This window comes from Protomyctophum bolini (genome assembly GCF_963924005.1).
Source record: "Protomyctophum bolini genome assembly, chromosome: 6".
NCBI classification, from domain to species: Eukaryota; Metazoa; Chordata; class Actinopteri; order Myctophiformes; family Myctophidae; genus Protomyctophum; species Protomyctophum bolini.
Genome location: NC_137867.1, coordinates 31,599,459 through 31,624,610, shown reverse-complemented (window position 1 = coordinate 31,624,610; position 25,152 = coordinate 31,599,459). Strand labels below are relative to the sequence as shown.

General features: G+C 42.3%; 2 protein-coding genes across 2 annotated transcripts in view; one reads left to right on the top strand and one right to left on the bottom strand.

The window, feature by feature from the left end:
• Positions 1-4,529, top strand: part of bin3 (bridging integrator 3) — a 39,041-nt gene extending 34,512 nt beyond the window's left edge. The window contains exons 8-9 of the mRNA XM_080765063.1: positions 126-260; positions 2,968-4,529. Of these exons, the coding sequence (XP_080621189.1) occupies positions 126-260; positions 2,968-3,114 (282 nt within the window). The 3' untranslated portion in view covers positions 3,115-4,529. The remainder of the gene's footprint in view (positions 1-125; positions 261-2,967) is intronic.
• A 294-nt stretch (positions 4,530-4,823) lies between these two features.
• Positions 4,824-20,446, bottom strand: acsl2 (acyl-CoA synthetase long chain family member 2). The gene is made up of 20 exons (XM_080765062.1): positions 20,303-20,446; positions 12,822-13,072; positions 11,782-11,896; positions 11,626-11,690; positions 11,436-11,537; positions 10,932-11,031; positions 10,619-10,797; positions 9,463-9,495; positions 9,204-9,255; positions 8,963-9,036; positions 8,551-8,628; positions 8,305-8,439; positions 7,919-8,053; positions 7,406-7,574; positions 7,146-7,234; positions 6,932-7,048; positions 6,704-6,847; positions 6,327-6,428; positions 6,161-6,232; positions 4,824-5,475 (listed from the first exon to the last, which is right to left on the bottom strand). Exons 2-20 carry the CDS (start codon positions 13,068-13,070, stop codon positions 5,335-5,337), a joined length of 2,151 nt encoding a protein of 716 aa, XP_080621188.1. The 5' UTR covers positions 13,071-13,072; positions 20,303-20,446; the 3' UTR covers positions 4,824-5,334.
• Between the last annotated feature and the right edge of the window lie 4,706 nt (positions 20,447-25,152).

The window sequence follows — 25,152 nt, the reverse complement described above, 5'->3', positions numbered from 1 at the left end:
GCACTAAAAAAAAGAAAGGAAAAACTGGATGATTTGGATTGTTGATATGGGAGAATGTTGTGTAAAACCACAAGTGATGGTGAACATTGGTGTGCTCCTTCCACCCTTCACCTCCACCCCAACAGGCCAGAGAGGAGCTCAGACCGGTCAGGGAGGACTTTGAGGCCAAAAACAAGCAGCTGCTGGATGAGATGCCCAAGTTCTACCACAGTCGCATCGATTACTTCCAGCCCAGCTTTGAGGCACTCATTCGGGCACAGGTTAGTGCTTCACGTGGACACACAGACACACTTTGCATACTTACTGCACACGAGTTGTTGCTCCTGCAGACGATGGGTCAAACATTGGAGAAAGTGTTGTGAAGGAGTGCCTTATCCCTAGCCTCCTGTTTGTCCACACAGTGCTAATGTAATTATCTTCCAGTGATGGCCCACAACACTGCATACAGCCCGGGAAGGCCACGTCTGTCTGGCTCCACTCTGGTCCTGCTAGCCCTTCTCAACCTGGCGCTGTTGGCTTCCTTAAAGCAGCTGGGCGTCTGCTGCAGTGCCATTGCCCCCAGCCTGCTACATGTCATATCATTTCCTTTTTTTGACAGTTAACTGGCACATGCTCCTAATTAGTGAAACAAGATTATCCATAGACCTTATGTCAATTCATAGGATTACAGGATGGAACATGGGTGCCTGTTTAAACTATACGATTACCTTACTCAACTCTCAAGTTCAGGTCAACTATCAAAGCATAAACTGAGCTCTTACTTGCTTTTACCTTATTAATGTCTAGCATCATTGGCATGGGAACCTTCCTTAACTGTCACTATTAAGCTATTATTTTCCACTTAATCTTCATTCATGTATCTGACACACACACACACACACACTCAAAGCAACACGTGGGTGGCCAGTGGATCAGTGGAACTCATCGCTGGCCCGAGCACACGTGCACTGCTTGCTCAGTGTAGTTCTCCACTCCCTTTCCTCCAGGCTAGCGTTGCAGAGTTCCCCGAGGCTGTAGAATCAAGCACAATGACTGCCTTTGTTAGGAGGCTTCCAGCTCCTCCACCAGGAGTCCCATCCAGTGTCTGTCGATGGGACACGTTGCTCTAGCCTGAACTGTCCACCTGTACAGATGTTGCTGAATTGAGACTTTGTCTTCATAGTATTCCCACTGTCACACTCAGTTTGTGTATTCTCTGCAGTGTATATTCTTTCTCTCTTTTTTTTTCTGCATTTGATCTGTCCAATTGTTAAATCTGTTTCCCAAAGCACTTTTTCAACAATGTGGTATAATGGATTAACTGCTTACACTTTTCTTTCCTGTATAATTTGTGTATTTTATTGGGATAGGTTTCTAGCGATGTCATATTAGTCTTTTTATAAATATTAAGCAATCAGTGGTGTGTAAAAATGCCTTGACAAACGTCATATAAATAAACCTAAAGGTTCCTTTTTTATGCAGTAGGTGCCGGTGGTCACAGTCCCTTCCTGTGCGCTGTCCCATGATGACTGGATTAATAGTAATAGAGTCTCCATGTTAAAGGGGACATCCACACACTGATCTGGTGTACATTATAGTCACTGGAACGGACATTTCCGATGGCCCTTTCAACAAGCCACTTTTGAAATGGGAAAAAAGATCCACATTACCCCCACAAACTGCAGTAACCCAATACTCAAGGCCCACTCATGTGGTTTAGGTGGCAAATTTTGGTATAAACACAAAAGACTTTGAGACTAAGCACTGACCCGAAGGCCTCCATTAGCTGGCAAAAAATTCTACCTTGAGACTTTTATGGATTTTTTCTCCAGTAATTCTGCCAAATGTATTAGTGGTGCAAGGGTTTCCAGGTTGAACTAGCCATTTTTCTGATTTCATAACTCAGTTTATTGCAATGCTAGCATCTACCGATGTTCGCCCTCCTGTCTCAGCTTACAGACTAACAACCCAGGCCCAGTACCAAATTAGTGACCAATACTACCGTAAGAGCACTGTAGAGGCGATGCAAGGAGTTCCTGCCAAACTAAGAGACGGGTTGGATTCCACTGCAGTCTACAGTGCCTCCAGGTTGGCCGTGATGCGCAAACATAGCCAATGGTTTGCGGGTCGGAAGCCAGTTCTCTGACACTGCACTAGCGAGTTGGGTCCGGTCGGGTGCCTGTTGGGAGCAGAACAGAAAGGGGATGGCGTGTTCCTCCAAACCTTCCTTGTGAAAACGCCTCATGTCAATAAGTGACTGGCAAATACATGTTGCCAGTACATGTGTATTAGAGAATACACACGGTTGTCTACACCCGCCGAACAGTAGAGGCTGGCAGTGACAGGGACTTGTCTTATACGAACATGGTGGGAATTGACAATGACTAAATTGGGGACAAAATGGGAAATAAGAACACTAGGATATGCATGATTACGTGAATAAATATAGAGGTGTGTGGTGGTGGTTTTGGAGTGTTTCAAGGGGTTGAAGATCCCAGTACTTTCATTCTCTGCCCACTCTTGTGGAGTCTTGTAATGTGATTAAAGTCTATTAATCATCAAAGCATACTCTCTGGGGATCCTGACTCATGAACTAGGGGAGGAAGCAGGGGTGGGATATGTCAAGAAAGCTTTCAGTGAACATTCTGTACGGCTTGTTCAGATTGGAGGAGAAAAAGCAGGGTCACTACCCACCAAAGTGCTTGGTTCTTTTTGGCTTTGAGTTGTTTTATAATGTCCCGGAGCCCTCTTCCTCCCAACTCACTTCTTGTTAGTAGGGTTGAAGAGGTGTGTGACCGGCAGCCTTAAACTGTTAAGTCAAGCTGAAGTTACACACTGGGCTGGAATAGTTTGGATATGAAATTGGATGGTGGTTTTCTTATTTCTTTGACTGTTTTAATAATCTGAATTGGGAAACCAATGGTTCTCCGGTCTGTTTCTTTTGCCACTACGTTGTGTTAACTACCCTTATATCTTGTCTTGTCTCAGGTGGTGTACTTCACTGAGATGCACAACATCTTCAGTGAATTAACGGATCAGATCGACCAGGCGGGGCTAACGGACGAACAGAGAGAGAAGGAGAACGAGGCCAAGCTCAGTGAGCTACGCGCTCTGTCCATTGTCGCTGATGACTGACAGAGGAGGAAACATTTAACAAGGGAAGGACCGCTACTACACTACTTTCCTCCCTTTCATGCCTCACTGAATGGATTTCACTCTTTGGGTTTCCTGTGTAGTTCATGTGGACAGCATTGGGCCTTAACCTGGGTAGACTGACAACTTTTTCCTTTCCCCCTCACACACAATCACTGTACACCCCGCAGAGTGCTGCTCTGCTTCTTCTCTCCCATCTATCCATTATGTCGTTCAGCCTCAGCCTCTCACAAAGCAAATGAAATGCCACATTTACTAAGCCATTAGCCCAGCACTACACTATAAGCCAATATATCTATTTATTTTCCAATAATGGAATGAAGCAGTTCTTCTCAGAACTAATTAGCAGGGTAACGCAACAGCAAAGCAATCCCTGCAGGGGTCAGATAATGCAGCATATCTGAAGTTCCAGAAGAATTCAGTATGTCAAAACAGTTTGCGGTGTTGAGTCAGAAGGATTTCTGTTGTGTTGATTATAACATTTGTACTATTCGCTACACTCAACCCTCAGGTTTAATCACTAATTAAGCTTTGTCTCTTTTTCAAGATGAATTTTGTAACATATGTACATAAAGTACTTGCGTTATTGTCTTGACTGTGGGTAAAATATCCTGAAAACAACTCTCCTGTCAATTACAATTTTGCTGAAAGGACTCCCAACTAAATATCTGTGGAGATTTGTGGAGAACTTCGTGACACTACTTCTCAAAAATCAAAGCGGTTGCGCCCTCTAGTGGAGCATACCCAACACTTCCACCAGGCCTAACTGCAGTTTATTCACAATGAGAATCCTTTGTTCTATTGTTTGTTGTTGCAGGTTCTCCGATTGGGATGTGGCCTTTATACTTTAATAGACATTATTATAGAGGCCTGTCTTCACACACTGTATGCCATATCAAATCAAATTGGAGAAGCCAGCTTTTGGTTTTCCTTTCTTTAGGACCAAATTGTATGGTCATTCCTCTTCCTTGTTGCCATCAGGAAATGTCTCGGTAGGATGCTAGGTGGACTATTTCACACCAAATAGGTGATTTTTTTTTATTCTTGAAAAGAGTTGGATGATGAAATTACTCTTTGAAGGAAATGCCTTTAAATGTGTGCCCTTTATCTGTGTTCTGCATTGAAGTCCTGTTTGTTTAAAGTTGAGTAATTGTATTGCGGTTTTTCCAAATTAGTAGTGGTTTTTAACATTAATTTGTGAATGTTATTTAATGAGTGAATATGTTGTTAATTTAACAAGAGTGGATTTTATCATGCTTTTTAAATTTGTATTTGTATAAATACTAGGATTGTGATCAATTTGATTATTCTCTACACTACAGACTATCTTTTGCATTGTCCTTTTTCATGTACAACAATGTAAAAAATATATAGAATAAACGGTCTCAATACATTAATCACCAGTGCTGTAGAGGCAATAATGTGTATATAAATATTAGAGATTGCCTGCATGTGAGGGTTAGTATTTTGTTTTAACTCAGTTCAAGGGAATATTTCATCAGAAATAAACTCATGACGTTTTTCCAGTGGCAGCAGTGATGCAATTTAATAACACAATCATTCACAGTAACTAAAATTCATGTTCAGTGACACTTAAACAAATTCGTTAAAGTAGCAACTTCTCAACAAATGTCTGAGCTTTATATTTAGAGTTCAGCCCTTGTATTCCATTTACAAATTAATTTTGATCCAAGTTCTATCAATAATATAAAAGGAAACTAGATGTAGGGTAGAGTGAACAGGAATGAACTTGCACATTGTCAACAAAATGCAACATACATCTATCACGTGATCATTATAAAATGTATACATATTTTTAAGTACCAGTTGCAACTGAAGTAAAGTTGTGAATTAGTCACGGCAGCTCTGTGATTCAGAAACCTATCTATATACGAGCTTGTCCAATCTCAGCGCTACAACAATAATTGTGCATTAGGAGTCTTTCTATAATGCTCAAAATAAATGTTTTTGTCCCATTTATTGTTATTTCTCTGTAGCCATGGTATGTAAAGTGTTAATGCACATATGTGTAATGAAGACTGTGTAATGGATGGACTCATGAGTTTTCAGGAGGGAATATCAACACCCCAAAATATAACTGATTGTATATTTTGATTAAGGCACAGGTAAAAGGTATTTCAACTATTATTCTCTGCCCTACTTTTTTGTCTATTGATTGACAACATTGGTGCTGGTGGAATTCTACGTGACATTCTTGTTGTACATGCTTGAGATCTGTTCCTGGAAGACTCTGCGAATGTCAATACGTCTGCTCTTCAAAGTGGGCGTGAGGAGGCCATTGGCAACACTAAATATGTCTGGGTGCAAGTATAGGTCCTTCACCTGAAAGGAGGTAAATGAAGAGATGTGAACAACAACACTGTTAGCATCTTTGTCTGTATATTTTCTAAATTATTGTTAAGAGCCTAGAATAAAGATGCCATCAATCGAGTCACAACTAATTTTCTATCAAAGTTCTTCATGGCGCCTTTGAACCACAAAATGTGGTTTTCACATTAGGCTAACTAGAGCGGTGCCCGTAGGGCACTGGCTTGCTTGGAATGATGCAAATTGGAAATGCATGCCCCACCCAGATATTCTGTCTGTCTCTTTTAATGCCGATATATGGAGTTCTTTGTCAGGCATGCCCAAATATGGAGTCTATGCAGACGTCGGAACAGGCCAGCTCCATATATGGACCCTGGGCAGGAACAACCGTGGGTCCGACCGACTTGACACCGAGCCCTGCACTCCCTGTGGTGGTGTGGAATGCGTGTGTCGAATTTGAAGTTGGTGGGGCGAACGGTTCTCGAGTTACGTGGATTACATCATTACAACACAGACATAGACTTGGTGATGGATAGATTTCGCATTGCCCCTACGCTTGACAAAGAGGTGATGTATTTTCAAATTAATAATTGTCAATATGACTTGCGTCAAGACGAATGTCGGCACCTACAGACAAACGCGTTATGACTGTCGGCTATCTTTATTCTAGGTATGAACAACTTTCTTTGCAATTACTCACCTGCTCAAACGACTTCAGCCCTGCTTCCTTCCCTACAGCTGTCATGTCCTCTAATACTGCCTTTTTTACATCCTGTTCAAAGAACAGGATAACACAGTTTAGAAATTCATACAGCGCCTGTGAAAGTCTGACATGCTTGGTACACAAAGAGGTGACAATGACGTACTGTATTCTGACAAAGTTCTTCATATGATCCCGCAAATCCTCTCTCCTTAGCCCACCCAGTGAATACCTCTGGGTCGGGCACAGCGATGCTGATTAGATGAGACTGGCACCAAGTAATACAAAATGAAGTAAAATTGTTTCAGACATTTTCAATCAACCATTTAAAATGTGAATAGGCTCTCTGTGTAATGTATGACAAATTCATACAAGTATGAAGGTGTCATACTGTATCTTTCCGGTTTAAATCTATTGCCACACCAAGCATGTGCTGCTGTGGGAAACTGAACTGGGTATGCCACCTTTGAGAAACTCAAGATAACAGTTATGCACAAAGCCTAATAAATCACGTACTGTATATTATGTATAGCCCTGCAGTACCTGTAAACTATCTCCATGCACAAACACCTGCAGTACCGGAACACAGCGCATGTAGACATTTTCTATCTTCTCTGGAGCTATGTACTCTCCCTGGGACAGCTTGAAGATGTGCTTCTTCCTGTCAATGATGCGCAATGTCCCGTTCTGACAGAAAGGTTTTAAAGTCATTATTTACAGTACAGTAGAACACATTGATCATGAATAGTCCTTATTTGTCACTCAGCTCACTGGAAGCCACTGGCCGACGTCTCCACTGTGCAGCCACCCGTCACTGTCCAAGGCCTCTGCTGTCTTTTCCTCATCCTTCAAATAGCCCCTGAAGACACTGTGGCCACGAATGAGGATCTAATGGCACGAAAAGCCAGGAGCAGTGTTATTAGGTAACAAATGGTCTACTTCACACAATATGTTAATTACTTTCCCTTTCCCAAGACTGTCTCACCTCTCCCTCTCCATTCTTGGTGTAGTAGTTCATCTCAGGGATGTCGACTAGTTTTACAATCGCACAGGGCAAGGGAGGACCAACGTGACCTGATACACACATGGATGCATACATCGAAATAGGGAACCGTTAGGAACCGGAATCGATAAGCGGAACTGGTATCGGACTCACAAAAATCCTAACGATACCCATCCCTAACAGACGCACAACGTTTTAGAGCCGTTTTCAGCAGAGATGCTGCGCAAACATCAGCCCTTTACCTGCGCTCCAATCTCCCGGCATAGAGAATGTGCAGCCTGCGGTGCACTCAGTCTGACCGTAACCCTCAAAGATCAGACATCCCAGAGTGGCCCTGAGGAATGACAGCACAGTCGGAGAGATGGGCGCTGATGCTGTAAGGATGAACCGCAGATTGCCTCCCAAATTGGCCTGGAATAGAGATGTGGGATTTAGATGGGTTAAATGGTGTACTGTACAGATATTATTGCTTGCTTTCTTGATAGTCACAACAAGGATCGTCTGACAAACTGGTTAAGAGATACTGTTGGAGATAGTAGTCTATGGGATCATTCAGACCACTGTGATTGTTCTGTTAAGGTTCCAAATCCTTCATTTGTGCTCCGCCGTACAACAGTGTTGCGCACCGAAAAAATCTACAAGCCCATAATACTTTGCATTCATGGTGCATTGTCGTCTTGTAGATCGGATATTTTCAACGTGTATACAAATTAAACAGTTTTATCTTGGGTCGGAACTAGGTTTAAAACACTGACCTGAATCTTGTTGAACACCAGCTTGTCCCACAGACTGTTGTTGCGTACAACCCCACTGCTAAGCTCTGCCTGCTTCCGCCGCACAGCGTAGTGAAGCAAAGCCCGGCGCAGTGGAGACGTCACTGAACCGAGTATCTACTCAGGCAAGTCAACACAAACGTACTGATTGTAGTATTGAGCTTAAAGCAAGTTAATTGTTATATTAACTGCAGACTACATGTCTATTATGGCACCATCAGCAAGACCAGACATGGCCAAATACATGTTTTGGGCACTGAAAATCAATTTCCAGTGTACAGATTATTTTGTACAAAAGAAAAAACATAAACATACATAAATAATTATAAACATACAATAATAATCGGTGCAAATATTATTTCACTGACTTTGTCATAGATGCGGTTGAGCAAGCGAGGCACTACAGGAAAGAAGGTGGGCTTGAGAGTTTTAATGTCATCCATGAGGAGAGAGATGTCACCTTGGTAGAATCCTACTCTGGCACCGTGGCAGAACATCGACACCTGCAAGATGGGTAAGTCTGATTTGTAAATTATTTTTGATTTTTTGATTTTTTTAACCCATACACAGACACTGTGACAACAATCACAAAAAGGGGACAGAGGTTAAACTACCTGAATCATCCTCTCAAACATATGAGCAAGGGGGAGATAAGAGATCGACACATCCTCTTGTTGGATCACAAATGATCCCTAGGATGGACAAAGAAACAAATGTAAAACTGGGAACATTTTGAATCACGACACGTAGTTGGCAAAACCAAATGTTTTCTAACTGAATGTAATGTATAACAATCACAGATATAATCTAGCTTTCACAATAGCAATCAGATGAGACAATCTTTTACAGAGGCAATTAGCTCAAGTGCATTCCAGTTGCAAGGACAATCAAACATCAAATGAATCATGCCATTACACAGCAGGGAGAACGTATGGGGACTAGTGTAGATGGTGACAAGGAAATGAGAACTGAACGTAGCCGTGAAGCTGTTTTCAATTAGGGAATGAGGATGTCGTGCAGACAGACCTCCAGGATCTTAATAACAGAGGAGGTGTTGGAGGCGATGTTGCCGTGGGTGATCATGGCTCCCTTAGGCTTCCCTAGATAAATAAACAAGGCATTACTGCAGTGGCCTGTGTGGCAATGAAAAGACTATGGCCATGCCATAATGAGTGGTTGTTAGTAGGCGTTTGATGGACGCTTTTCTAACAACGCACGTGACCTCAAGAGTTGAGGACCAGAAGCGTAATTATGGGGGAAACGCTACCTGTGGTTCCACTGGTGAAGCATACGACAGCCAGATCCTGAGGTTGGGGCGGCTGCAAGTAAACGGCAATACAAAGAACATGAATATGAACAGGACAAAAGGCGTTCATATACTTCTGGTTTAATCCTCAGCAAACACTGAAGGCTTTTGCGAGACGGCTAATGAGAAAATATGTTTCGTTTGTATTTAAAGACTAATTACATATTTATTGGATGCTTTTGTATGCGGGAACATATCTTGTGAGTGTCGTTAAACTCACCACAGGATCTTTGAGGTTCTGCTGTCCCATATCCTAAGATGGGAAAAGAAAGGTTTTTAGTTATATTTAAACTCTTTGAATTAACTGTTTGAATACACTGTTTGAGCAAATGGCTACACTTTCTACACTGACAACAACTGATATCTTTGAAGTACCCTGGTCAACCCGTAAAGAACGCTGACAACTGTCCACATAATCACAATGTTCAGGGCTCAAATCTGACTCTGGCACTGTTTCTTCTACAGTATATCTCTGCTGTCGGGGAGGAACCACCTGTAACTCCAGTCCAAAATGTAAATTTTTCAGGAAATAAAGAAAACCTTATATTTTCAAAAGAAGCAAAGCAATACTGCCTCATCAAAGTTGGTACTAGGGACTTTAAGCAACGACGGCTGTTGCAGTCCGCTCCGGCAACCGCAAATGGATCAGTGCTCGATAGATAAACCTGCCATGTCATAACCATGTTTATTGAAATAAACTGTCATACATTTACACCGACAATTATAACCGACAATTATGTCATAATAATAACCATGTTTATTAAAACTGTTTTAGAATAACACAAATTGCTCTAGCACCTTCCTCTTTTCACTGCTGATCATGTCCAGCATGTAAGAAGCAAGTTATCGGCAAGTTAGCTGACGCGCGATGGGGTATTCTCTTTTTTTAATCTTGTCTGTGTATATGTTTGACACATGCTGCAGATGCGTCGTCACCATGGGAACCCGTCGCCGATGGCTGTTTGCTTAACGATTTTGACTACTACGGCGATTGCATCATAGCAGCCGTACTTCCACCTAGCGGAGCTGTCCTGAAAACCGTCGTTGCTTAAAGTCCCTATTGTGACTTGAGAGGGGGAGACACGGTGGAGTTAGCTGCTTTAGCAGACAGTTTGATCTAAAAAATCTCAAAAAAATCCTCCTGACAGCAATGATATATCCTGTTTAACACTATACTAAAGCATTAGTGTAAATGGCTTGAAATAATCTTAAACACTCTTTGTATCTTTCATGCGCCTTCCCCTTGACTACAACCATCAACCATGTCAGTGAAAAACATGCCATACCGTGCCTGAGAACAGAACTAATGAGCATAGAAGCTCTACAACCTCTGTGTTTGTTACATAACTAAGTTCTTCTGTATCGCTCACTCTTACCATGAGCTGTGACAGGTGCAAAATCTCTACTCCACACTTCATTCCCCTGTCCAGTAAGGCATCACTGAAGTTGTTGAAAAGCACGAGACAGGACAGGGTGGGAGTGTCTCCTTTCTCCTTGTTCTCCAAAAGGGCTGTAGCCTTCTCCTCCCGGTCACAGATCACCAAGGCAATCTCCGCTAAAAGTGGACAGTGATAGTTGTTTCTTACCTTGCAATCACACTGATGTACAGTCTTTTAATTTCTCGCTCAAAGACATTAAATATCACACTGATTTCATTTCATTGGTGGTGCTTTCAGGGGGTTGTCTTACCTAGGTTGAGTATGTGAACCATTGCTTCCAACCCCAGTGTCTCATATAGAGGCACCACTGCCATAGAGTAGCTGTAACAGGCCAGCTCTGAAATGATCCACTGTTGCCAATAGATGGAGACAGAGTAACACAGTTAGACTCTTGTATCATATCTGTGTAGTAGTGATAGTAGTGATGCTCAGGTTGACTTTTGACCCGAAGGTCAACAAAACACTCAAAAAACAATGTTTTATACCCCTCGAAAGTGATAATTAACAGGCAAAACTTGCCAAGAGGTAGCTATTCGTTAATTAATAATGTCATTTAGATGCTCTGTGAAAACTTAATACGACTCATTTAAGCTGCACTCGAGTCTTAAATGCCTACCTGCGACGCAGCTGGTAGGCAGAGCTGACCTTACATGCCATCACCAAAAATATATATGCTAAAACTCAAGTAACCACCCAGTGTGTGGGAACAAATCTAAAAAATCTAATAAATCTGTATGGGCATAATTGTGTGTACCTCTGGCCTGTTCTGTGAAAATATTCCAACAAACTGCTCCGGGTTCGGCTGGCAGCCTTTGGCCAGCAGCCCAGAACCCAGCACCTGTGCTTGCTCAGCCACCTGAAATAGCAGGATCGTCAGTGAGGAACAGTGTTATGTAAAACCTCTTGTTATACTTGTGTATCAAAATACAGAATTTCTGTCAGACCTCTGTGTAGGAAATCCACTCATAGGGCTGCCCTGGCTTCCTGAAGCCTAGACATGGGCCATTTCCTTGGGATTACAACATGCATGTAATTTAGTTTAAAAAAAGAAAGGTCCCCCCCCCCCCCCCCCCCGCTTCTGCCGAAGCACAGCAGCTCACCAGCAATCCTCACGCCTCTCTGGAACATGTCATACGCAGTCCTGGTGTCATCATAGTAAAATTCTAACAGTGCGTCATCCTTAAGAAGTGCAGAACGTCTACAGCTGGGCTCTCCCTATAACAAACGCCCCAAAAAAACAAAAAAGTTCAATTATGTGACTACACCTTTAGAGAAATGTCAAAGCCTGAGCTGGTAGTCCCCACAGGAATCCGCGATCGCGGAATTTACAGCTGATTTCAAAGCTGTCCGTGGAATTCTCGACCATCCGTGGAATAGTAGAATGTCTGTGGAATATAGTCGGACGCCGACTATATTCTGTCCAAATGGTTCATACTGAAACTGAATCCCTGTCCCGAGTCCTGACAATGACAAATTGACAATGCTAAAGCAGAAAAGAAAACATATTACTTATTACAGTATCCTCTAGTCTAAACTGTAGTTACTGTGGGCAGGGTTTGAATGACAACCTTTGCAACCAAAACAAATAATTAAAACATGAATAATAATCGATCCCCAAAAACGATTATTGGAATCTTCATGAAAGATTCTACTAACTGGTCATTTTAGGGTAAATAAGTTAATGTCGCCGGAATGTTCGCCGCGGAATCGAGCCTTTTTTCCGCAGATTCCTGTGGGGACTAAGCTATACTGCGCATCGTGTTGCACACCGGAAATAGCTGATCTGCAATATTATAAGATCTGCAATTTTCGTCGCTCACAGTTATACAGTATAATCAGTTAATTAAGTATGCCTATTAACATTCACAACAGAATCATTATAATTTAAAATCAGAGTTCTCTTTTATTGTCACTGATATTTGCACATAGAGTACAAGGGTGGTGCATTAAACTGAAAAACAGTGTATAGAAACATTTCCAATTATTTACTGCTATTTATTCAAAATATTAAGATATTTACACAATAAAATAATTTGCGTTAAATGAGCAGCACTGGTCCATTTGTACACTCTTTGAATTTCATGGTGTATAGACTATAGAGGCTGGTATGGAACCAAGATCAGAACCATGATCCACTCACCTGGACAGCCACAGATTGGGCTTGTAGATCACAGGGGGGACGCATGGGTCGAGGACGTGTCACCAGCCAGTAAGCAGTAATTGAGGCCAGGGCCCCTATACCTAACAGAGAGGACGGCGACAGAGAGAGGGAGGAGAGGGAGAAAGAGGACAGAGGGAAAGAGGGAAGAAGGCTCCAGATGTCCTCGGATTCCGGCACTTTAATTCCACCGTTGGCTCGAACTGATCGTAACCACTCTTGAAAATGCATAACTGAGAGGGGGAGACAGAGTGACAGGGTTGGGAGGGTGGGGCGCAGTGTGAGTATGCTTGAATGACTGACTGACTGAATGAATGAATGACGTTGATAATGGAATCCAGTGAAATGGGAGGCAATTATTGTGCTTTCAAAGACACTGCTCAATGTTGCTGAGAACTATGCACAAAAGGGTGCTGAAGTACAAAAAAAGGATGCTTTGGAAATGCAGTACAAAGAATAAACCTTGACTATTGTATGTATACCATTAACCGGTTAACAAAATTCCTAAACTTGTTAGTGAGTCCACAGACACAAAGAGCATACAAACACGGTACCAGCTTAAGTTAATTAATCTGTAACCTGACATTTAAATCGCTTGAAACATTTTGCTATGAAAAAAGAAAAGAAAGGAAAAAAGTTTCAATAATACATTATTTTCACAATTTTCAAGGGGAAAACGATCCAGCATTTGAACACTGCCTCACTTCTACTTTTCATCACCGTCTCAACCAACCCAGCTTGATAAGGAATAGGAATAAAAGAACCTGCCCCATTTTGTTACAGTAAAACACAGCCCTGTTCTGATTCTTTTTCAATGGCCGGCTGAACAACCCTGGGCCACAGGCTTGGCAGAGTGGGGGACTCGGGAGAGAAAAGAAAAGGCCTGGCCAGTAAACTGGGAAGGGGGGGCCATCAGGAAGTAACCATGATTGGCTTAACAGAAACAGGCGCTGAGGTTACTCTCAGTCATGTTGTACCACTGCTTTGTCGTCTAACAAAGATGGGACAAGAGAACGAACAAGGTTGAGAGGGGTTTGAGTTGCAGCCGTGTACAGTAGTGTGGGGTTGGTGGTAAGATGGGGTGAGGGGGAGGGGTGGCACGATGGCTCATAGCCTGTAGGTCCGCCCCATAGCACTGTGCCAGAGATTTAATAGTTCATGCTCCCCAAAAGCGTAATGTGAAAAGAGGAGAAAAACTGGAAGGCATCCAACTGCATCACAACAAACTCTTCAATTACCTTCACCATTCATTCACACACCATTTTTGCATGGCTTTTGAAGATTAACGTCATATGGCAGCCAAGTCTATGGGATTTTTTATGTTTGTTTAGAGTGCAACATAACTTGTTTGCCAGCCAAGTCTATGGACTTTTGAGGATATTACAAGACTTCCAAGTAAATGACAAGATTGAGGCCTCATAGGTCACCAGGTCATTTAGTTTCTCAGGAAAGAATATATATAAAAATAAAAGACAGTCTTCACTTTCCTATGTTTCTAAATGCATGATCAGGGACAACATGCAATTCCTTCACGGACCACCAGTGATCCATGGACCACCAGTTGAATGAGAACAATTTTTTACTAGCTGCTGTGTAAGGACAGCTGGTCAATGCACTCTCTGCTGTGCTTTCACGCCCACTTGCTGTAGTTACTTGCGCAAGCAGAGCGCGCAAGTAATAATTTCGCCCGGTCTCTTCAACGTGACAGCCGTCAACCACTTTTCTGTGTAAGCAAATCTGTGCCTGGTTTGCTGGGACCAGATTACACAGATGACCATTTCTCTTACGTCATCATTGAGAGCTAGTCATACATATACACACACCATGTACTCTGGTCCCAGCTCTCAACGATGAAGTAAGAAAAATGGTCATCTGTGTAATCTGGTCCCAGCAAACCAGGCACAGATTTGCATACACAAAAAAATGGTTGACGGCTGTCACTTTTTGGCACCAAGTAACCACAGTATACTGCTAATCAAATTACAACTACATACTCTATATAGTATATGTATATGTACACGTATGTATACCAGAGTACGTGGTGTGTATATGTATGACTAGCTCTCAATGATGATGTAAGAAAAATGGACATCTGTGTAATCTGGTCCCAGCAAACCAGGCACAGATTTGCTGCTTTTCTTGCATACCCAAAAAAATGGTTGACGGCTGTCACTTTTTGGCACAAAGTAACCTTCAACTTCAACTTCAAAGAACTTTATTTTTCCTTTCGGAAACTTCTTTTGTGCAGTGGTAAAGACAACAGAGATCACAGTACACACAGATACTATATAAAACATCATAAAAACGACTTTTTAAGAGGAACTACTTAAAAGCATAATATAATTAAAAATCTAAATGTTTACTGTATGCAACCTATGAGTTCACTATAGTCCATCAGGTGGAAAGGGGGGGGGGGGGGGGGTTGTTTGTTAGGGATTCCAACGAGGAGGAGGGGGGGGGGGGGTTCAGCCTAGGTGTTCAAGAGTCTGATGGAGGTGGGCACAAAGCTAGCTGAGCCCCTTTTAGTGAGTTTTGATGCTCTGTATCGCCGCCTGAGGGCATTAGTTCGTAGTGGTTATGGAGGGTGTGTGTGTTGTCCTCAACTATTTGAGAGGCCTTCTTTTCAGGACTGCCTAAGAAAACAACTGACAGACTACAACTTGTCCAAAATGCAGCAGCCAGAGTTTTAACTAGAACTAAGATGAGAGAACATATTACTCCAGTTTTGGCATCACTGCACTGGCTTCCGGTTGTTTTTAGGATTGATTTTAAAATTCTTTTACTTGTCTATAAAGCTCTCAATGGTCTCGCACCTTCCTACCTACATGACTGCCTGCCTAAATATGTCCCAAACCGCCCCCTAAGGTCTTCCACTGCCGGCCTGCTCGCTTTGCCAAAAAAAATGGCAACTAAAAAACACGGGGAAGCAGCTTTTTGCTTCTACGGGCCGTTGGCATGGAACAAGCTCCCACTGTACCTTCGTCAGGCAGCCTCTGTAGACATTTTTAAAGCTCAGCTCAAGACCCACTTCTACAACATTGCTTTTAATTGATCTTTTATTCTTTTTATTATTATTATTATTATTATTATTATTATTATTATTATTTATTTTTTTATTCATGTCCTCACTGCATTACTGCTTGTTTTTAATGTTGTTGCCATGCTTTTCTTTTATCCTCCATTTCTCTGTAAAGCACTTTGAGCTGCATTTCATGTCATGAAAGGTGCTATACAAATAAAGTTTTATTTTATTTTATTTATTTTTTTTATTGTCCGTTTTTTATGGATGCTGCTGAGTGACTCCTGGTCCCTCCCAATGATCTTGCCGCTGATCCTAACCACCCTGTCGAGAGGGTTCCGGTTGATGGCACGCATCACACCAAACCATGATGTGATGTTGAAGGTCATAATGGATTCTACAAAGGACTTGTAGAAGGCCTGCAGGATCGATGGTCGGACCTGAAGCTTCCTCATCTTCCTGAGGAAGAACAGCCTTTGTTGACACTTGGAGTGAATGTTCTCCGCGTTGGTCTTGAATGTGAGCTTATGGTCGATGGTGGTGCCGAGGTATTTGTACTCTTCGACACGTTCTATTGCTATTCCATTTATCTCTAGGGCCGGAGGTGGAGTGGGCGGGCCCTAAAGTCCACCAGCAACTCCTTAGTTTTGCTGGGGTTTAGGTCCAGGAAGTTGTTATTGCGCCACTCAGCAAAATAGTCCATTAGCCCAATGATGCGGTTATTGGTGTTGGTGGTATCGACAATAACCGTGTTATCTGAATATTTGATGAATAGCATGTCAGGGTCTGGGCTGCTGCAGTCATCTGTGTACAGGGTAAACAGGACTGGTGAGATGACAGATCCTTGTGGTGCCCCGGTGGACACAGTCCTGTTAGAGCTGTAGTTGCCATTGAATCTGACGGTCTGGTGTCTGTCTGTGAGGAAAGACAGAATGAGCAGTATGAGGTGGGAGTTGACATTCATCCGGAGGAGTTTCTGTCCCATCAGGTGAGGCTGCACTGTGTTAAATGCACTCGAGAAGTCCACAAATACCATCCTGACAAAGGACTTGGGCTTCTCCAGCTGTGCGTAGGTGTGATGCAGCAGAGTTATCACTGCATCATCCGTGCCTCTCTGCTGCTTGTATGCAAACTGGAGTGGGTCTGTGAACCATCTAACCACAGTATACTGCTAATCAAATTACAACTACATACTCTATATAGTATATTTATACGTATGTCTAGTCATTAGTCATTGCTGGGACGGTGCATACGCATCGAAAAGGCTGGGACGGTGCATAGGGCGCAAAGTAACCACAGTATACCGCTAATCATATACATAGAGGCAGAAACTGAGATTTGACAGTTTGTAGCGGTTTGGAGCGGTCGAAAGTACTTGCGCGCTCTGCTTGCGCACTAGTAGGCCATTTATGGCCTACTATTGTGCAACAAGCAAGTATGCACTCGGTAGAGTGCAGTTCTAGTTGAGACCTATGTTTCTCATTGGCTGTACTGACGACATAATATCGTCCTGCCTCGTCTCTAGGCAACCACACACATTTTGCCTCTAGCCGACCTCTCAGCCATGGGATATAATGCAGCAGCTTGTAATTAATTGATATAATCAATTCTTGTTTCTACTTGGTCTGTGTCTCATAGGAATGATGTGGGCACATTTGTATAATATTTTTTCTCAATAATTTAAAAACAAAGACCACAGCCCTCCTACGAGACACAGACGTGCAATTTTACCACGAACATTTGTGAGTACCAATTATATGAAGATAGTTTGAAGTGGTGAAATCATCCTTTAATACCCCCACCCAAAACCCACCAGCTCCCCCAGGCCTCAACCTCTCACCCAGTTTACTCCCCCCCCCCCTCCTAAAGAAGAGGGGGTAGAGCGATGTCCCTCCCCTTTCTCCCAAACCAATCTTTCCCCACTTCCTTATCCCCTGAAAAGATGAATGAAGCAAATGCCACACTTCCTCAAATTTATAATCTTCATGGGTTGAGTTATGTGAACTAATAACGTTTATTTGCCACTTTGCACATGTTGGACCAACAATGCAAATTATTTAAGTATATGGAATGAATGGTCTTTTGAGATGTGGCACATGGGGAAAAAAATGATGCTTCATTGTGAGAAGAATATCCCCTGCTGTAACCCATTTTCTCTCCCTTTATCTGAACGAATAGTGCGAATAGTGCTATCACCCCTTCCTCCCTTGCTTCCATTCATAAAATAATGCCTATTGTCAAGGCTAGACAGGCACTATTGTGCTCAAAGCACTTACTCCCTATCAGAGCCCAGAGAAAGCAGAATAACAGACTTTTGAAAATAAATGTTCTACAACAGTCAACAAGCATAATTACTACCTGTAGAAAGTGCATTAGACATCCTAGCCATTCTTGAATTTCCTGTGGGTAGTCTTGTGTGGTTAAAGTGTATATTTATCCCAGCACACAAGCTAGTGTAGATACCACTAAAGTGTAACATAGATTCCCCTTTGAATACTTGGAGAGGCTCATAATTCATATTAAAAGGTGCTATAAAATGCCATCCTGCTGTTTACAGGAAAATGGCAAATACTTCCCAGTGGCAGTTTACATGTCTGTGCACTTCACCCCTGCTGACAAGTAGAGACAGAGCTGAGAATCTAGCAAAAATGATGTATGGCACAAAAACAACACCATGACTTACCCTGTCAATCAAACAATTAGGTTTTGATCTGAACCTGTCAGGTTCCGATCTGTAACAATGATTACAACAGAAGTAGGTTTATATGTTTTACTTTTCACCATTCCAGACATCCTCCCTCATGAAGCAAAAAGATGTAAAAATGCAAGCATAACAATTGCTTTCAATCAGGATCTGTTTCAATTAACTGGTAAAATCAATAAAAAATGCTTGTTTCAGCCCTACATGCGTCTACATTTACACAAACCTGATGCCCAAGATGGCTAGTGAGGTTGGTCTCCTGCTTGAGCCAAGGTCACGTAGTACTTAATAAGTTAATATGCTCCACTCCTAATGATCAAAAGGAAAACGCTGCCACTACAAAAATCTATGAATTACATTAACAGTGCAAATGCACAAAGTAGTTTAGGGCATCTCTCTGGCAAAATGAGTGGAAATGTTATCCCTGACAAACGAAACTACAGGAGGTAGTGAGGTGAAGAGGGGGGTGGTTTATTGCGAGGGACAATGTGACATTGTTTAGTACCCACACCAACAGACTCAGAGCAATGAACTCTTTCCATGTGAAGTTGTGAACAGAACGGTCTGGGAAGAGATGAGATGAGAGCACAGGGGGACACGTGAGGATGCATGCATGGGGAGGGAATGAGCAAGGGGATAGGACTGAAATGCACTGGTGTTTTCTGGCTGTGATTCCTAAATGAAGCACAGACATACTCGGTCACAACTCACAATCAGGGGTTTTGATACAAAGAGTCAAGTAGCCTATAGCTCAATTAAAAGACAGTCTTTCATGCAGGTCATAATATTTCATTGGTCATGTATCATAATGTATACCTGTTGTATAAAATGCACTTAAAACACAAAGCATTTCTGAATCTAGAACAGCTAGCTTTGGCTGTCATGTCATGCACTGTATAGTGGGATAGCCTACAACAGAATCTTTCTGTTTTAGTGAACCTTGAAAAACTTTTTTTTTGGGGGGGGGGGGGGGTATGCTGTATATTCGTTTGCCCTACTGTAACTATGTTATTGTCAAATGCTCTGTTGGGACTTGGGAGAGCACTCAGAGCAGGGACTCAGGGAGACACGAGGAATGCCAATTCAGGCGTGCATTCCATCCATGATCCACACATTTAAACATGTCGGTCCGAGTTGGGAAGGGGAAAGATAACATAACATATATTTCTCAATTCTCAAGCAAAATACATTATCCAGAGGAAGGTTAGAGTATAGCGATGAACCAGACCAGAGCTAGGTACAATCAGTAGAACCCTTGGTTCTGCAGAACCAACAGAGTATCCTCCTCCTAGCCAAACCCGCCACCACGGTTCCAAGTTCCAACTAGTAATTATCTTGGTTCAGGGAAGAGAAAAAACGATCGCTTCGCTATGCTCAACTTTTCAACAAACGCAAACGTATACAAATGGGGAGGCATACTATGGTGCCGGTGATGGTAAACGTTACTGATATTTTGCATCGCAGTGTTGACTTTGTTTGCTGTCGGCCTTTCCTGAGTGCTGATCAATAATTTCATATAATTAAAATATTTTCATATGATTCAACTTTAAGATGTAACTTGTAAGGAACGCAACGACGTCTCAAGACTCTCAAAGACAGAACGGTAGACAGAGTGCGATAAACTATGTAGGGCAGGCTAGGGAGTGGAGAGTGTTGAAAAGTTACCTCTCGAAGACTTGATCTATGCAATTTAAGAATGTATTAAAGGAACGACAGGACTTGCAGAAGGTAATCGGTGCTTACCTGAAAGAAATGTACTGTAGGTCACCTTATTGTCTTTAGATTGCGCTGCGCTCCCAGTCCCAATACTTCGCTATCCACCCGTTACCCTTACCACGTGCCTATGTGCCCACAGCGTCGCTCACTGCAACGACCTGGACACTTTCCCTGACGTCACTTTCTAACTATTGGTATTTAACTGTGTTTCAGTTGCGTCTCAGAATGTATAAGTGAAACAAAATGAGTAAGGACCCTCCAGCTCCATCTGTGGAAGTGAGGGTCGAATGTGGAATGTTTTGCATGAAGCAAAACTTTATTTATTTGTTATAAATATAATGTTATATTGCTTGCTGATATGATATATTAGAGTGTTTGTTTAGCCTCGATACACAGGCTTTCATTTCGTCTGCGCGAATGTTTGTTCAGTTGCAGAGGTCTCTGCGTCTCTCCAGCTCTTTAATAAATGGTAGGTCAATCTTCAGCCAATTTGGAAACTACCCATTTATCAGAGCTCTCAAAATGTGTCTTCTCCTATAGCTCTGGTCCATTTATGATGAATTGAACATGGTGGACCCGTAAACAAGTCACAAGTGTAATGCTTACATGGTGTCGTCCACAGTTAACAGTTTTGTATTGAGTTGTGCTTGAAATTTACTGTAATTCTCCAAACTGTTAAATACTTCAATCAATCAAACAAACCCTAATTTGCTAGTCTGCTCCTTAATCTCATCACTCCCAAATTCACTTGTTTATGCAGTGTCATCCTGGGCGAGTTCTCCTTCTGAATGGATACAGTTTGTTTATGCAGTGTCATCCTGGGTGCTTCTGAATGGATAGGCCTACAGTTGTTTCCTGACTTGAAAATGTTTCATCTGGAGAGTTACTGAACAAACACTCAGGGGAGGGGTCTTCAACGCTTTTCAGGCTATAAAGGACCCCTTGCCCTTAGTTGAGAGAGGGATGAAGCAAGGACCCCCACTACATAAATATAAAATTATGTTGCAGATTAAACCTTTTCATAGATTTCATTGTTTGACTGCACCATCATCAGTGTTGTGTAAATTATTATTATTCGTTTTTTGTCAATAATGACTATATTCAGACATTTAACCATTTAAACCCGAGAAATACTCACTAAACTTGGCTCGGTATACTTGGTCTACTCTTTTTCCCTCCACCATCTCTTCACAGAAAATAGCAAATCTACAAGCTCTTACCCTAACTTATCACTATATCACTTACCCTAACTTTAAACGGCTTTGAATTGTTCTTTTGCTCATTCCCTGCAGACTTCATTCATTCAATCAATTTTAGCTAGAACTCTTTGGACAATATCTAAATAAAAATAAAAATCTTATTTATTCTTTCCAGAATGTTGTTTATTCAAAACCAGAATGACAATCGATAAATCAGAAATCCTTGTCCCAGTTTGTCTCCAGTTCTGGTAGGCCTTCTACATCTTCAGTATAGTGACTAGGTGGTGTGGCTCTTTCCATACATTGGTTGAACTGAAAGACAATAGGCTACATAACATGAGCATTTAAACCAGGCAGTCAAAAAACTATGTGCACATAGATAGAGGCAACACCACAAAACAGATGTGGAGGAGTCTTACTTTGGGAATGACGGATGGGCTCAGAGTGCCTTTGCAAAGCCCTTCCCAGTTGAATCCTTCAAACCACCTAAATGAAACAACGTCAAACAGTATTAGGCAAGGTCGGCCAGTTAACACAGGCCTGATGCAATATTCTTCCCCACCACAATCCTTGATCTTACTTGTGCTTTTGAATGTCCTTGGCCCCATTTCTCCTACTCCCCTGCAGTCTCTCAGGGGGGTTGTTCCTTGAGGGCCAGGAAGAGAGCAAACATGAGCCCACCTCACATGGTTAATGACTGAATAAGAATGAAGGGTTTTAGAATTCATATTGTTGTGGAGAAGGCAGTTGTAGCTCAGGTCATGTCTAAGACATTCTGTCTAAGACCATCTGTTTCATGAATGTGCCACATTCCTTCTTTGTGTGTGTGTGTGTGTGTGTGTGTGTGTGTGTGTGTGTGTGTGTGTGTGTGTGTGTGTGTGTGTGTGTGTGTGTGTGTGTGTGTGTGTGTGTGTGTGTGTGTGTGTGTGTGTGTGTGTGTGTGCGCGCGCGCACGGTGTGTGCGTGTGTGTGTAAAGACACACAGGGTGTTGTGAAAAAAAGAAGCAAAAAGGGGTCATTGATGTGACTTGAAAACTGCAATGGAAGGAGAGCATCCTGTGCGTGCGTGTGTGTGTGTGTGTGTGTGTGTGTGTGTGTGTGTGTGTGTGTGTGTGTGTGTGTGTGTGTGTGTGTGTGTGTGTGTGTGTGTGTGTGTGTCAGTACAGATTTTTCAATCTGTACTGATCCGGTCCATTTCCACAGCCTATTTATTTGCTAAATCGGGTCAGATGTGAGTAGCAGTGGCTGGTACGTTCCCAGAGGACTCTGAGATCAGATGCTGGAGGGAGACAATAGCACAATTTCTATTTTCTAAGGAACCATGTCTTTCTCTTGACATTTGTTGGATAAGTCATGGTCTAACCATGAGTGAAGACTTTAGTCTCTGAATCTCAGTGAGACATGTTTGAATCTGTGATGTCTAAGATAAGATCTGAACAAGTGTTTTGATTTGACATTCAGCTGATGTCTTAAATCTGAGACTGCAGTTCTACTACCATGATAATCTCATGAACAATAATTATTTATATCATATGAATGCCAACTCAATCTGACCAGAATAAACCACATATTACGGTGATAAGGTGATAAATATACGTATTTCCGCTGAATGAGCATGCACTTATATAACAAGATACCTGATACATTGCACAGAGAGGTGGCGTTATACAAGAGTGCCAGCTCTCCAAACATGTTTCCCGGTTCGATTGTGACTGGCTTCTGGCCGTCTTTCGTCATTTCCAACTTCCCATCTGCAAAGAACACAAATAATCAGTCAAGCACATGTAAAAAAAATGTGACATGAAGATTCAATTAGACCATGTATGTGTATGCTTGCAGTTCTGCTTATTGCGACTGTAGGTCGCATTTACTATGAAAACCTGAATTTCTGTGTGTCACGTCACACCTCCGTATATGGTCACGCCTCGTGACATCACGCCTCCATCTCCAATTATGGAGCTAACCTGTTGTTGATCCTGTCCATATGTTGATATGACCCCACCCGTCTTCGATGTCTCACTTTTGACTGATAACTGTCCACCCCAAAGTGAAAACTAGAGTTCTCAACAGGCCCGAAACCTGGGCCCTCATCAAACCCTGTACACTCAAGACACTGCCCCTGCTGCCACCCTTAGATCTCCAAATATGCCTGGAGTTGACCTGTTCTGACATGCCATATGTTGATCTGACCTCATGAAACCCTGTACACTCAAGATACGGCCAGACCTAATCAAACCCTGTATACTCAAGACACTGCCCCCGCTGCCACCCTTAGATCTCCATATATGGAGCTGACCTGTTCTGACATTCCTTATGTTGATCTGACCTCATCAAACCCTGTGCACTCAAGACACGCTCCATATATGGCCACTTGGCCAGACCTCATCAAACCCTGTACATTCAAGACACTGCCCTCGCTGCCACCCTTAGATCTCCATATATGGAGCTGACATTTCTTATGTTGATCTGACCTCATCAAACCCTGTACACACAAGACACGCTCCATATATATATACCAGTACAAAATACATTCCATATGTTGATCTGACCAAAGCGCCAGTGCTCGCCCAGCAGTCTGTCGCCACCCAAGCGGATGCGAGGGCGAGAGGTCGCTTCTCGCCCTCAGGGTGTATACTGTACATGATTTTGTCATGTTGCTTGTGTGACCATGCCACACATGTTGAGAGATACTGTTAAATGTATTCACTTTTGAGAACCTTCACCCAGATACAGTAGCAAGGAAGCAGCTGAAAAGATACACTTGAAAAAGTGTTAATGGAGTCTATACACTATCATAACTGTTGGCTGCAAATCAAAGTAATCACATATGCAATATAACACAATTATCACTGTGCTGTTCCAAAGTCATAATCTTTTACTGTTCTATGAATTGTCTAATGAATTTATCTCATGCTTTATTGAAATGTCTCTAGTATAAAGTATAGGAAATTATTTATTTACCATCTAAGACGTATGCATGAGCTCCAATGGATCCTTCTTGAATAACACAACAACCTTGGCTGACGGTGGTGGAATGAATACAGTCCACCAGAGCTCTGGTTTGCCCACCAGTAAGGTTCTTCAAGAAGACACTCTTTAGAAATGATGCCTGAATCAGATTCTGTGACCTGGGAGTGGAACGGTTATGATCATTGTTTTAATTGTCGTGCATTAAGGCCTTCAAGTACTCTGTGAAGGCCTTATGTGCCACAAGGCTCAAAGTGGATAACGGGTAACAAATAATCCAAGGTTTTGAGTGAAGTCGCATGCTGTAGAATTTGTATAGTTTGAAGAATTATTTGTTGGATCTTGGGTTACCATAAGCCTTGAGAACTTTAATACATTTTTCAGGCAGAGCAATAGTATTATGCTTTCTTACGCTGGACTTTTGTCACAGCCTGTGTGTGACTGTGAAATGGCTGCGAGCCTTGCGAGGATCTTATGGTCCACAGTAAAGGGTTCTGAAATTATGGTCTTCCTTTTCTCTCTCTCTTCCCTCTCTTCCCCCTGGGCAGAGCACCCTGTCAAGAATAGGCATTTAGTTTGCCACAAGGCTCAAAGTGGATAACAGGTAACAAATAATCCAAGGTTTTGAGTGAAGTCGCATACTGTAGAATTTGTATAGTTTGAAGAATTATTTGTTGGATCTTGGGTTACCATAAGCCTTGAGAACTTTAA

Excerpts from the sequence above, each read along its gene's own strand:
- acsl2 (XM_080765062.1), bottom strand. The coding sequence starts at position 13,070 with ATGCATTTTCAAGAGTGGTTACGATCAGTTCGAGCCAACGGTGGAATT. Across the intron at positions 8,629-8,962 it reads CTGTTATTAAGATCCTGGAG|GGATCATTTGTGATCCAACA; the intron begins GTCTGTCTGCAC and ends TGTCCATCCTAG. Across the intron at positions 6,429-6,703 it reads TGCATGGAGATAGTTTACAG|TCTCATCTAATCAGCATCGC; the intron begins GTACTGCAGGGC and ends ACTTGGTGCCAG.